The following is a 14,728-nucleotide window of genomic DNA, read 5'->3' as shown; positions in this document are numbered from 1 at the left end:
ATTTTAGCAAAGTTACTGTATCCGATTTAAAAAATGTTACCAAAATTCAGGAGATTTTAAAATCTGATAGGGGTTATAAATTTCTAAAACAAATTCGTGGAACTCCACCGTACTGGCAAGCTACACAAAAAGATATAATAGCAATGGTTAGACAGATTGGAAAACCAACATTCTTTCTTTCATTCTCAAGTGCTGATTTCCGTTGGAAAGAAATAATGACGACATTGCTAAGTCAGTCTGGAGACCAAAGAAACATTGAAGAATTAGAATGGGCAGATAAATGTAATTTGTTGAAATCAAATCCAGTGACTGTTGCCAGAATGTTTGATAAACGCTTTCATACTTTTTTGAAAAATGTAATTTTGTCTGAAGCACAGCCTATTGGTAAAGTCGTAGATTATTTTTACCGAATTGAATTTCAAATGAGAGGAAGTCCACATGTTCATATGTTAGTATGGGTTGAAAATGCTCCTATTTTTGGTACAGATAAAGATATTGAAGTTATTAATTTTGTTGATAAATATATTTCTTGTGCTGTGCCATGTGAAACTGTAGATCCTGAACTGAATGAAATTGTTAAAAGTGTGCAAATTCACAGTAAAAGACATTCTAAATCATGTAAAAAAAAGGGAACAAATTGCAGATTTAACTTTCCCAGACAACCTTCTGGAAATACATTTGTTATGAGACCTACAATTGTGGATAAAGACAATGATGATAATGATGACAATAAAAAAGCAATGGAGCTGTTAACCTCAGTAAAAGATGCTGTGACTAATGAAGAAACATATAAAAATGCAATAGAACTTTTCCAAAGTTTAGGTATTACACAGAGTGCATTTGAGAAAGCAAATAATTGTGTAGCTACTGAGGAAAAGATTGTTATAAAGAGAAACCCTCAAGATGTGTGGGTAAATCAATATAATCCTTCCTTATTGAGAGCATGGAATGCTAATATGGATATTCAGTATATTACAAATGTATATGCATGTATTATTTACGTTATAGGATATATGTCAAAATCTGAACGTGAAATGGGTTTACTGTTAAATCATGCAGCATCAGAAGTAAAAGAAGGCAATGAAGATGCTAGGCAAAGTTTGCGAAAACTTGGTAATGTTTATATGAATAATCGAGAAGTGTCTGCACAAGAAAGTATTTATCGTGTTTGTAGTTTAAGATTAAAAGAATGTTCAAGGAAAGTTGAATTTATCCCAGTAGGACCTAATCCTGTCAGAATGAGTTTACCACTAAGTGTAATTAAAAACAAAGAAGATGATGATGTAAGTGCATGGTTGCCAAATAAGATCGACAAATATATAGCTCGACCTAATAGTTCTGAATTTAATAAAATGTGCCTTGCAAAATTTTGTTCGGAATATAGAATATTGAGTTCATCAGAAATGAAAGGAAACAAACAAAAAAAGAATGTATTTCAGTTAAAAAAACAGTTGGGATTCATCCAAAAAAGAACACGAACTAGTAATGCTATAGTAAGATACCCTCGATTTCCAATGGATACAGCACCTGAGAAATATTTTTTGAGTATACTTCAGTTATTTCTACCATTTCGAAAAGATGAACAGTTAAAACCTCCAAATTTTGAAACGTACGAACAATTTCATGAGGAAGGATGTGTGAAATTATGTGACTGTCAATTACAAACGGTAAAGTCAATAGTTTATGGAAACATGGAACAATATGAAAAAAGTGCTGATGATGTTGAAGAAGCACAGGAATGTTTATCAAAATTTGGACCACAAGAAGATGCATGGAGCCTATTATGTCCAGAAAGTGAAAAAGAAAGGTTAGACAACCCAAAGCCTAATGTAGAGGTTGATGATGAAGAAGATGAATTTTTCATTCCAGATTTTGGAATTCAAAAAAATCATACATCTAAAGTAGAGTCTAATTCATCTAATATTCCAAGACCAGAATTGAACAAAATGATTCGATCTTTAAATGAAAAACAACAACATATATTTTATAAGACAAGACAATGGTGTTTAGACAAAGCTAATGGTAAAAAACCTGAAGCATTTTACACTTTCATAACTGGTGGCGCTGGTACAGGAAAAAGTCATTTGGTAAACTGTATTTATAATGAAGCGACACGTATTCTTGGAAAAATTATGGAAAATCCCGATGATTTGTCAATATTGAAATTAGCTCCTACAGGAATCGCAGCATATAATATTAAAGGCCAAACAATTCATAGCGCTTTGTCTATCCCGATTAATATTTCACTTCCGTATCAACCACTTGGAGAAGAAAAAATAAGTGCACTTCGTAATCAGTTGCGTCAGTTGCAAATTGTTATTATAGATGAAATATCAATGGTAAATCAAAGGTTACTTTGGTATATCCACGGACGATTAAGGCAAATAAAACAAGTACGCAACGATAGTCCATTTGGTAACATTTCAGTAATTGCTGTTGGTGATTTTTATCAGTTACCCCCAGTGATGGGCAGTTCGTTATATAAAGACACATTGGAAAGCTCACTGTGGTTAGATAACTTTAAGCAAGTACAGTTAGACCAAATCATGAGACAAAAAGAAGATAAAGAATTTGCTTTATTGTTAAACAAATTGCGTACAAAAGAAAAACATGATTGTTTGTCTGATAACGATTTATTTGTTTTAAAATCACGTGAAACAGGGGAAGAATGTGAAGATGCTGTTCATATTTACCCACGCAATAAACAAGTTGATGAATGGAATAAAAAAATGTTGCACAAAATCTGTACAGACATTGTATGCATTGAAGCAGAAGATAGTGTAGTAAACGCCAAGAAACAGAGCAAAATTTGTGACAAACCTCGGAATTCACGTCAAACTAGTTTACTAAATTATTTGTGGATTGCACTTAATGCCAGAGTGATGTTGATTAAAAATGTAGATGTTAAAAAAGGCTTGACGAATGGATGTATGGGACATGTTTATGAAATAGTCAAACCCAATAATAACGCCAAACCGGTATCTATTAAAGTAAAGTTTGATAATAATGAAATCGGTGTTCAGGCAATTGAAATGTTTAAAGAATCTATGGGGAATAAATATAGTCGAAAACAATTTCCTCTCAAATTAGCATATGCATGCACAGTTCATAAAGTCCAAGGATTGACAATGAATGAAGCAGTAGTTTGCCTTAAAAATACATTTGCACCTGGACAAGCATACGTAGCCCTCAGTCGTGTTACTTCAATATCTGGACTTACTATTGAACATCTTAATCCTAATTTGATTTATTGTGATCCAAACATAAAGAAATGCTTAAATAATATGGATTCATATGTACAATGTGAAAATCAAGGTCATGATTCGGATTCTAAATTTTCAATAATGTTACATAATATTCAAGGACTTAAGCAACATTTTGCTGATCTTCAGTGCAATGATTTGTTTATGAATTCTAGTATCATATGTCTGACTGAAACGTGGTTGAATAAAGATGAAGATGTTTTTGAAGTAAATATTCAGCCGTATAAATTGTATCACCAAGCAAGGTATGATTCGTATTCTAATAGAAATGATCTGAGTTCCAAATTGAAAAATCAGGCTCATGGCGGCGTTGCAGTGTATACCAAAAACACGTTTTCAAGCAGATTAAACATACCTAATTATGATATAGAAGCAGTTTCATTTTTAATAACAAGTCCAATTTCAGTTTCCGTGTCAGTAATTTATCGACCCCCAAGCTATGATATTAATCAATTCTGTCAAAATTTGAGAAAATATTTGGAAGAGTTACATAAAATGAGTACAAAATGTATTTTAATGGGTGATTTTAATGAAAATCTTTTCAAACAATCTTCCAGAGTGAAAAATTTAATGTCAGAGAATGAGTACCGACAACATGTTACATGTTCCACCACTGAAAACAATACATTGATTGATCATGTCTATAGCAAAGGTCTTGATTCAGTACAGGCTGAAGTAATTCCAATTTATTATAGCTATCATGAAGCCATTCACATTAAATTTTAATGGTTTTGGAATTATATTTCTGTGAATAGAATTCAGAATAGAATACTATAAAAAAAACTTTTTAAGAATTGAAAATAGAACTGGAAATCATGAAAAAAAACCCAATTTGATAAAAACAAGCTGAAAATAATTATGACTCTCTATGCACAAGGGGCAGCGAGTAATCTGTAACTTCAACCCATGTCATTCTCCTGTATAGGAAAATCAATATCTGGTGACTAAACACATTTTAATATTGTTTTTATGTGAGTTATTATTATAAATATTGTTCTGAATTTGAATATGCAATGTTGCAATCTGTGCACATAACAATTGTTCAATATTTACCGGTATTCAAATAATGTTAAAAATAAAAAGTTAAATTTCACAGAAGAAAATACGTTTTATTTTATACGATCACCAATACTCCATTAGGTCTATCCATAATTTCATTTGTATAATTGTTTTTTTATATTATTTTTTTATCTATCCAGGTCCACATGAAATTACTAATACAGTAATTTACTCATTTGGAAGAATAATCAATTATTATCTATGCAAGAGGGGCAGCGAATAATATGTAAGTTCAACTCATGTCATTCTCCTGTATAGGGAAAACAATATCTGGTGAGTCAACACATTTTAATCTTGTTTTTATGTGAGTTATATAATATTGTTCTGAATTTGAAAATGCAATCTTTCAATATCTACCGGTATTCAAGTAATGTTAAAAATAAAAAGTTACATTTTACAGAAGAAGAAAATACGTTTTGTTTTATACGATTACCAATACTTTATTAGGTCTATACATACTTTTTCAGTTGTATAATTGTTTTTAATAATTTTTTTCTATCTATCCAGGTCCACATGAAATTACTAATACAGTAATTTATTCATTTGCAAGAATAATCAATTTATTATCTATGCACGAGGGGCAGCGAATAATGTGTAACTTCAACCATGTTATTCTCCTGTATAGGAGAAACAATATCTGGTGAGTAAACACATTTTAATCTTGTTTTTATATGAGTCATATTATTATAAATATTGTTCTGAATTTGAATATGCAATGTTGCAATCTGTGCACATAATAATCTTTCAATATCTACCAATATTCAAGTAATGTTAAAAATAAAAAGTTACATTTTACAGAAGAAGAAAATACGTTTTGTTTTATACGATTACCAATACTTCATTAGGTCTATACATACTTTCAGTTTTTTTTTCTATCTATGCAGGTCCACATGAAATTACTTATACAGCAATTTATTCATTTGCAAGAATAATCAATTCATTTTGTTTTGGTTTTTAGGTGTACAATGGAATGGTTTCATCTCTTTAATTATAATGGGATCCGAATTTTTAGGCAGTCACTAATGCAGTCATTCGCTATTTAATAACATTTGTCTAAACGCGGCAAATTATTAAATTATTAATCATATTAATGGTTATTGTTAAAAAATAACAATCTTCTATAAATAGATCAATAAATATGTGTTTAATAAATCCACAACTAACAAATTAACATGTATATAATGTACTAAGTAAAATTACTGATCACCAACGTGTGCATGAACTACTGTATAGTATAAACAGCCTACTATAATTATTATGTTAACAATTTTGTGCAATTTGCAATAACCAATGTAAGCTTTTATAAATACACAGACTTTATACATATTTGTGTGTTTTTTTTATTTTGTTTGAAATAAAAGATTATTTTTAACAGTTATGGTGTGGTGATATTAGTTTTATCAGAAATATTATATCTATTGGAGCAAGTTTCACTGGTAACTGAGATAATTGATCAGATCAAATCACAGAGCAGAGAAGACAAGAAATTGTTATTGTTATTATTCACACATGTAACTGGTTGTATTGTAGTATATTTTGGTGTATAGAACTGAAATTACGGGAACAACATTGTTTGATGTCATAAAAATGAAACATAAAGGTATGTCCATTTTCGGAAAATAATTCATCTCAGCGAGAACATAATACATTTAATTTAAAAAAGAAATTTGGCAGGTACAACTGAGATTTGTAATATGTTGAAGTAATGAAATATGAAAAAAACAAATAAAACTCCCACCTTTCCAATTACTATTACCTTAGCATGACCCCATAGCATGATCAAACAGCATTCGATAGGAAAATTGTTCTGAGCAACAACATGTTGACATTTTGAGGAAATTCAGGTAGGTAGAAGTGAGATTTTAATGAATTGTGTCTATTTTGTGTCATACGTCTAATATATATTACAGTGAAGCATACAAAATATTACGAGACCCATATTTTTATTCTAATTTTACATTTTTTTTACTTGATGACGTCATTAAAATAAAACATGAAGGTAAGAACTTTATAGAATAATTATCTAAATAATTATATTCTTAGAAGTTGAAGAATGTTGGGCACGCTGGCAAGTAATATGCCATCCTATGAGTATGACATAAATATAGTTACAGTGCTGACAGCATATTACAGAATATACTGTATATGTTATATAATTTAATTATCTATTAAATAATTAATACAATTTTGAAGGATTTTGGAAACATAAAACTGAGATGCGCTCTAATCTGACTTATTGAATTCCACTGGCCATATGATGACGTCATGACATAGATAGACAAAATATGTAATTGAATTCAAATCTGCTCTATTCAATTTCTACGTAATTTTTGCGTAGCAAGCCATTTTTATCATGACAAAAGTTGCTAAATATTATGAAATACACGTAAAGTTTGTGTTGAGAATTTAAAAGCAACCATAAATTCCATAAAATCGCGCATAACTTGCGCTGCTCGACTCTAAAATCATTTAACGAAGCTTATTGCCATCTACAGCTACAGGTCAATCTTATGACAAAGTTATACAATCTTATGTTGGCCAGAATTTGAGATACGCTGCGGAAAAATTTCGTGGAAAGAAAGAAGAATATAGAAAAATAAAAAAAATAAATTTTAATTCGTTATTACGGACGAGTTAGATTATCCGCCGCGAAAACGCCACGTGCACGTCATACGTTAGAATATTGCGCACAGAAAAACGATTATGCCATTGAAACAATTTCAGTGCGCTCTCTATTTTGTGTCACATCTAAGTATATACAGTATACACTATATACTGTATACGTACTACATACAGTGCAGTATAGGTGAAAACAAGTGACAAAAGTTATTGACGCTTTTGCACATAAAGACGTCATAAAAAATTTTAAATGGTGAATCATGCGAAAGATAATTGATTGACCTAGACAATATAAAAAAATTGAGGGCAATGGAATACGGATAAGTGGAGATGCGCTCTATTAAATGTGATGAGCTATGACGAAAGAGACAAAAATCCTATAATTTATATTCGAGTGGCCATACGATGACGTCACAATGTCCGGTTAGACATATTCATGCATGATTCGATATCTACAACTCATCTACTTCCAGAATATGTAATTTTAAAAAAGTTTACCACGTAGTTTAGAATCTATGACTTTTTTTAAAAAGGCATAATTTCACGAATTTTTTAACTTTTTCTTCAAAAACGCGAGCAAATTTTTCAATTCTACGTGCTCGTATGACGTGATTTTAAGTCAAAATTGTTTGAAAGTTGGTAAATTTACTAAAAAAGACAGGAAAAAATAAAATCAAGCAAAAAAAAGATGTTTTTGCGCAACGTGCGCATGCGCGCGTTAAAAACTTGCGCACGTGTGGGAATTTTTGAAATGCTCAAAATGACCTGAAACGCGTAGAAAGTTGATTAGAAATTGATTTTTCGCATTTTGAAATTTTAAACGCGCGTGCGCGCGTAACTTTCTGCGCAACCTGCCATTTTTAATCCATAGAAAGTTTGCGCATGATATGACTTAAATTTTCACCAAGTTTCAATACAAAATGACTTTTGGCTTTTAATCTATGATCAATCAGTTAAATTCATAAAATCGCGCGTAACTTACGCTGCGCAACTCCGAAATCGTCCAAAAGCTTGGCTGCACATCTACAGCTATAGGTCAATCTTATGACAAAGTTATACAATCTAATGTTGGCCAAAATTAGAGATATACGACCAACAAAATTCGTGGAAAGAAAGAAGAACATAGAAAAAAAAAAAAAAAAAAAAAAAAGATCCTGACAATAACAAGGGGTTATCCGCCAAGTGCGGATAACCAAAAAAAAAGATCCTGACAATAACAAGGGGTTATCCGCCAAGTGCGGATAACCAATTAATAACTGTATTGTAACAATGCGAAGCGTTCTATTAGGTTTGTACAGGTTAGAAACGCCACCACTGCATATAAATAACACGTGAACCGATTAAGGACTTGATAACCCGGTTATAAACCACTAACCCGGTTATAAACCACTAACAAACCATTAACCAAGTTACGAAAACCAGTAATCAATTTATAAAACACGTTACCCAAATGTTTACACTGTCTGCTCTAGACAATATTATACTAAACCATGTATTTTTCTTCCTTTCAGTGTACTTACTCTTTGCAATAAGTTCTCTGCTGTTAATTATTGACACAGCTGTCAGGATACCGGAAGTCAGTCTCGTTTTGAGCTCTATTACGCACGATGTACGTTACGGAACAAGTCACGACGAGAACACGGACCTAATGTCCAGCGCCTCAGCAGAGAGTTACACAAGCATAAGTAGCACCGCCAACTTAGTAGCCGCCGATACATCCAAGAGTAAAAAAGATAATATAACCGATTAGCCTACGTAATTTGGACGCGATACGTAACGCTGGTTCCAAAGCATTGTAAGAATTCCTGAACAAAATCATTATTGCGTGATTAACGCATATATAGTTACACTGGTGTAACACATATTTTTTTAATAGCAAAACAGTCTACGTGATTTTTGATGCGTTGGTACGCACACTATTTTTAAAAACACACGTTAATATATTTCACATGTTACCATTATGATTGGTCAACGTAAGCGGGACGTAATGTTTACGTTGACGTAACGCATACATACATCATATTTAATTTACCTGTTTATCCATTTGTAATTGGTGAAACGTGAAATCTGAAACGCGTTTCATCTGCTGCTGCATAACGCATATTAAATACACACATATTCACTTGTTTGATTGAAACGCGATTCTTCTGTTTATTTAACGCAATGCACACACACGTCACATCACCATCAACCAATATTAATCATAGGCCTGCATCCAATAAGCAACATGGCAGGGAGACCTCATGTTATACTACTGACATTTGTATGTCTATAGAACAATATGAAATAATTATAAAGAGTCAACATTTAAAAATATAATGAAAATTACGCCGTGGACATTTTGTTTAAACTATAATTATAATTTTAAATCTGGCCAGGTGGGCACTGGACAAGAGAATCCTTGATCAATGTTAGGACCATATCAAGGTGCTTTAACAGTCCTGGCTTAGTTTCATCCATCATTCAGATGAATGTAACACTAATTGACATTATTTTTTGCGACAGACGTCGGCCATAAAAGTCTGCAATTATGCATTATAATCCAAATATAATAACATTTAATTTTGGTATTATTGCTAGGACCTACCTGTATGAATCAAGGTTAGGCTTACGTGAGTAAAACGCACTAAATGTATGTGCACAATCCAATGTATACCTGTTACTATAAAGGAAGATAACGTATCTAGCGTGTTGAAGAATTTACGGTATGATCTGGTACAGCAGAAACTCACATACAGGTGGTGGTACAGCGAAGTACAGGCCTGAATACATTAACGGAGGAAGTTATACGCATTTAACTTACGGCCCATAACGTTACGAAAGAGAGACATTTTAATTACATAAGATGAATTAAACCGTTGCTCAGACGTTCACAAGTGATTGATTATTGTGCTACGTTTTTACGTTTACGATGTTTACGGTTAAAGCTTAGTTCTCATTAGACGCAACGCAATAACGTCAAGTAATTTGACCCATCGCGTCGTAATTGGTCAAATTACTTGCAATGTCATTACGTAATTGCCACCTAGTGGGAACCAAGCTTTCAGGTGTACTTCTAATTTACGTTTACGCGTCAACGATGTTTACGTGTTATACCCTGTACGCAATTTTGATATTACTACGTAATGCATTATACCCTTGTATAATCGGACATAAAACCAATGCACTTACAAATATACGTTGGATTACACGAATGTGTATAACTGTACGTTTACAACCATTATGACATTTTCTCTCGAGTTGTTTTGTTTCCATGGTAACTGACACATCTGTCACTTTTGTTGTTAAATAAATTGTTTCAATCTTAGTTTTGAATAATTTACCTAAAACTATCACGTACAACTAATAATGATTATAAGACTAAGCATGTTGCTGTCGCCGGGAGCGGATTCCGGGTGAAATAACAAACCGAAATGCGGATGATGTAATGTAATTGTATTATTCTGAAAATCAGAGTTTTACAAATTCATTTTCCCCTGATGTTAACTGTCACTTTCATTAATATTCTAGCTATCAGATTCCATAGATAATTTTATTGGGCTTAAAATGTTCTCCATATGTTTAAAATCAGACATTACAATGAGCTTGGTAAATCTAACACGCAATCAAACGACAGATGATAATTTAATAGTATAAATTCGCCGTACAATTTTATCGTAATCATTTCACTTACTATTATTCGAAACGATTTGTTTTGCATATTGTATAGAGTTGTATTTTTACCGCTATTCGGAAAGTGAATAATTTTATAATCGATCTGAAATTAATATTAAAATAAATACTATGTTTTATTATAATTATTATCAATATCATCATCATCGTTCGTCATCTCCACCATCCATTATTCTATTACCTTTCTTTTCACTTTGTTGTTGTTATACTTTTATTCGTAAATTAATTATTTTAAATTTATTATAATATTTAATAACAACAACATCAATAATAATTATCACCTATTTTATGTTACTATTGTAATTTTTAAGAATATACAAGTGTCCCATATGAATTGTGCTGACCGTTAAAACATATTCCCCTCGAAATTGTCCCTTAATAGAGTTCCTCCTTAATACAATTTATTGGTTCTATTGTGTTTTAAAGGTTTACACGCACCATACTAGTGAGTTTAAAATTCATTATGCTCATATATTTATGCGGAGGATGACTTTTTGACTCAAAAGCGACGCGTTGTGAGGAAGGATGGTGTTGTTAGGGTCGCAAGATACGAAGGGTCGCAAGATACGAAGGGTCACAAGATACAAATGCAATAATAATTATGATGCACAACAATATAGGCCTATCGATTCATATTTTTAGACTGACTCATAACAATAAAACACAAGTTAGTTGAATAATGTATTGGAGTTTAGAGAGTTGTTCGTAAATAATAAAACAATTATTACAAAATGATATTCTTTGAGACAGTACCACAAATTTTGTGGACATATTTTAATTCGATAGAGATGACAACATTGTCTTAATATAAGTTATAATAATATGCAGTCATAAAATACTCTCTTGTGATCACAATAATAAAAGGTTGATTGCCATAATAATTACTAACATTGGTTTTTAAATTGTTCGTTAGTTTTTTATTTGTTGTCGTTTGCCGCCTTCTTGTCGCTTGAAATTGCGTGACTGTTCTCCGGTGGCGCTGAAGATGACGGCTTGGAAACAGATTCAGACGTTGTCGAGTCTAGTCCATGTTGACCAGCAGTAGTTCCGTAAGCTGCTGTCGAGTACGGTGGTTCCGCTGTTCCACACTGGGCACTTGTCGTCGGCAGTGGATGGCATAGTGACGATGGCGGACCTGTCTTCACGCCTGACGTGCTACATATCGACGATACTGGCATAGGCTTCATCCAGGGATGTTGGCGTATATCGAGTATAGTATAACGTCGCGCTACTTCACTTCGCAAAACGCTAAGTACCAGTTCTTTGGTGTCACTGCTTAACTTAAGTCTGCTCGAGAATCCCAGCTTTTTCTCTGTCTGATCTTTTATCATGCGTTTAATATTCGAATCATCATACGGCATCGATCCACACACCATTATATACAAAATCACACCCATACTCCAGACGTCATAAGCCTTCGGATGGTACGGAGTACCTTGAAGAACCTCTGGTGCGGCGTAAGCAGCGCTACCACAAAACGTCTTGCTCAGATCTCCTGGGTTTAATTCGCGGGAAAATCCAAAGTCACTTATCTTGATGTTGTTACGACCGTCTAAGAGAAGATTTTCACACTTTAAATCTCTATGCACAATTCCAAGTCTATGCATGTATTCAACGCCATCTACAAGTTGTGTGAAAAATATTCTAGACTTGTCCTCTGAAAGTGCTCCACGGAGTTTGATGTACTCCAAAAGGTCACCATGTCCAGCGATCTCCATAGCTATGAACACTTTGTTATTAAGTTCAAATACGTCATAGAAGCTAATGATGTTTTTGTGTCGTACTCTACGGATGATCCTTAACTCTCTTGGTAAAAACTTCTGAAGGAAATCTTTCGGCGCCTTTCGACGGCAAATTATCTTCATTGCGCATTTAGAGTTGATTTTATCATAGAAGGATGTACATACCGTTGCATACGACCCCTCCCCTAATACATGTCCAATGGTAAAGCCTCGTCTCCGCAGAGTCGCCTCTTCGTTGATGCGTCTCTGTACGCTAGGAGGAACCGTAGGCCGGGCTGATGCTGGCGACGGTTGTCTGGCTGGTGGTCGCGGAGCTGTTGGTGGTGCTGTTTCTGCTAGTGCAGCTGCTGGTGCTGGTGGTGGTCTTACTTCTTGCTGAACATTATCAGGGGAGGTATTGCTGTTCTGCATTTCAAATCAGTTCTAACAACCTTCGATAGTTCAATTATATGGATGTTAACTTTCTCCAGAAAGGCACCTTTTATAGAAGTTAGTCTCTGTTCGTTTTCTACTATCTTTTTCTCATAGAACTTTGCTTTAGTACGACTTCTTCTAAGTTTATAAAATCGGGTACTATGGATACGTACTTGGTAACGACGCGCAAAAATCTGGGAAGAGGGCGCGTACAATGCATGACGTAACTATACGCACAGGAGACAGGCCTACAGAATACCATAGTAACATAACATGGAAAACACGCGCAATGCTTCCGAAACACACCGCCGATTACAAACCAAAGATACTAGCGCTACAAAGTATGCATACTTGGCGCATACGATCTTTGCCCCAAAGTAAGTCACTTTTCAGAAAAAAAAAATGAAAAACCTATTATTATTAATATTCAGATAAGATTCCCTATTCTAATTTGTTCCTATTTTGAACTTTAAATACATTTTTACAAAAAATGAAGAAAAAGTAAGTGTGCGATTTTGAATTACGCGCAACATGCGACAAGAACAACCAAAGATTGTATAGCGCCGCGTACGGCCATCGCGCGTTCCAAATTCAGAAAGAGGTTTTATTTTTACCTGTGTGTTTGTTGTATGTAGGCCTACTGTATTTTCAATTTTAGATGAATTTTATATTTGGACTGAAATAAAATGTCGAAACCATTGGTAAAACAAGTTTATTTGAAAGGAAATTCAAACTGGCCAAATCGTGGGAAAGTTCCTGCTGAAAGTTCGAACCGAGCGGTTCTTCGTCGACACGGCATGTGCTTGGGCGACCATATCGGAAAGGGGAGCTACTCAAGAGTGCGTCTAGCTGTTGTGGAAAAAGAAATGAAAACGGTCGCCGTGAAAATAATCGATCGTCGTAAAGCTCCGAACGATTACCAACAGAACTTTCTTCCTCGTGAATTAGAAATTATTACAAGTTTGAATCATGAAAACGTGGTAAAAACGTTTAAATATTTTGAGGAGAATCGTAATATTTACATGGTGATGGAGTATGTAAGTGGCGGGGACGTTTTGCAGTATATTCAGATGAGATCAAAAGGACCAATACGTGAAGGGTTAGCTAGGAGATGGATTAAACAGACTATTGAGGGATTACGATATCTTCATCAGCTACACATCGCACATAGGGATGTAAAATGCGAGAATCTACTGCTGGACGGCAGTGGTAACGTTAAGATAACCGACTTTGGTTTCTGCAAGAAGATGCAAACTGGTGATTTGTTTAGTGAAACGTTTTGTGGCTCAGCGGCTTACGCAGCACCAGAAATAATCCAATCCATACCGTATAATCCGTTTATTAGCGACATGTGGGCATTGGGTGTTGTTTGTTACGTCATCACGACGGGTACGATGCCGTTTGGCGATGACGTTAAAGACGTACACAAGATAGTCGCCGCACAAACAAAGCCGCTTTATTTCGCTAGACTGCGCGCGCCTTCAGACGACTGCCAAGACGTCATTCAGACGATGTTGATGGTAAACGTCACAAAACGCGCCACTTTTGAAAGCATTTTACAAAGCAAGTGGATGACCTCACAAACGTCATCAATTGCGCCAATAAAGAAAATACGCCTTGAAATTACAAACAATAAAACGGGGTGAAAAACTATCAGTTCTTTCCAATGATGAAACAGGAACGTTAATTTATTGCAGCAATAGTAGATATTCTATGTACGACGACGTAATAATGCCTACAGATATTTTTAAATTATGGTTCAACAAACACAATAAATCATGATAGTTTAATTTAAAAAGAGTCGTTAAATTATTATTTTTTAATTTAACACAAACATGTAAGAAGTTAAAAGATACTCAAAGGCGAAATTATTCTTTGTTGCTCTGTAGTCTACACTATCAAAATAGTGTGATGTGCCAAAATATGGTAGTGATATGCCCAAATATGGTAGTGATATGC

General features: G+C 33.8%; 3 protein-coding genes and 1 long non-coding RNA gene across 4 annotated transcripts in view; 3 read left to right on the top strand and 1 right to left on the bottom strand.

The window, feature by feature from the left end:
• Positions 1-11,361, top strand: part of LOC140060200 (potassium channel subfamily K member 1-like) — a 34,597-nt gene extending 23,236 nt beyond the window's left edge. The window contains exon 4 of the mRNA XM_072106311.1: positions 8,453-11,361. Coding sequence (XP_071962412.1) covers positions 8,453-8,691 — 239 coding nt within the window. The 3' untranslated portion in view covers positions 8,692-11,361. The remainder of the gene's footprint in view (positions 1-8,452) is intronic.
• LOC140060217 (uncharacterized) lies at positions 4,462-5,348 on the top strand. Its single transcript, XR_011847298.1, has 3 exons — positions 4,462-4,595; positions 4,830-4,962; positions 5,281-5,348. It is a non-coding gene; the product is annotated as an uncharacterized lncRNA (long non-coding RNA).
• Positions 11,351-13,023, bottom strand: LOC140060199 (testis-specific serine/threonine-protein kinase 3-like). The gene has a single exon (XM_072106310.1). The coding sequence runs from the start codon at positions 12,764-12,766 to the stop codon at positions 11,531-11,533; it is 1,236 nt and encodes a 411-aa protein (XP_071962411.1). The 5' UTR covers positions 12,767-13,023; the 3' UTR covers positions 11,351-11,530.
• Positions 13,024-13,367: 344 nt separating this feature from the next.
• Positions 13,368-14,533, top strand: LOC140060257 (testis-specific serine/threonine-protein kinase 3-like). Its single transcript, XM_072106392.1, has one exon. It carries the CDS (start codon positions 13,456-13,458, stop codon positions 14,413-14,415), a length of 960 nt encoding a protein of 319 aa, XP_071962493.1. The 5' UTR covers positions 13,368-13,455; the 3' UTR covers positions 14,416-14,533.
• Positions 14,534-14,728: the final 195 nt, after the last annotated feature.

This window comes from Antedon mediterranea, chromosome 10 (genome assembly GCF_964355755.1).
Source record: "Antedon mediterranea chromosome 10, ecAntMedi1.1, whole genome shotgun sequence".
Classification (NCBI taxonomy): Eukaryota; Metazoa; Echinodermata; class Crinoidea; order Comatulida; family Antedonidae; genus Antedon; species Antedon mediterranea.
Note: the sequence above shows the minus strand (reverse complement) of the source record. Positions and strands in the feature narration are given on the sequence as shown.

What these genes read in the sequence shown, in the direction of transcription:
- LOC140060199 (XM_072106310.1), bottom strand. Translation starts at nt 12,766, where the DNA reads ATGCAGAACAGCAATACCTCCCCTGATAATGTTCAGCAAGAAGTAAGA.
- LOC140060257 (XM_072106392.1), top strand. Translation starts at nt 13,456, where the DNA reads ATGTCGAAACCATTGGTAAAACAAGTTTATTTGAAAGGAAATTCAAAC.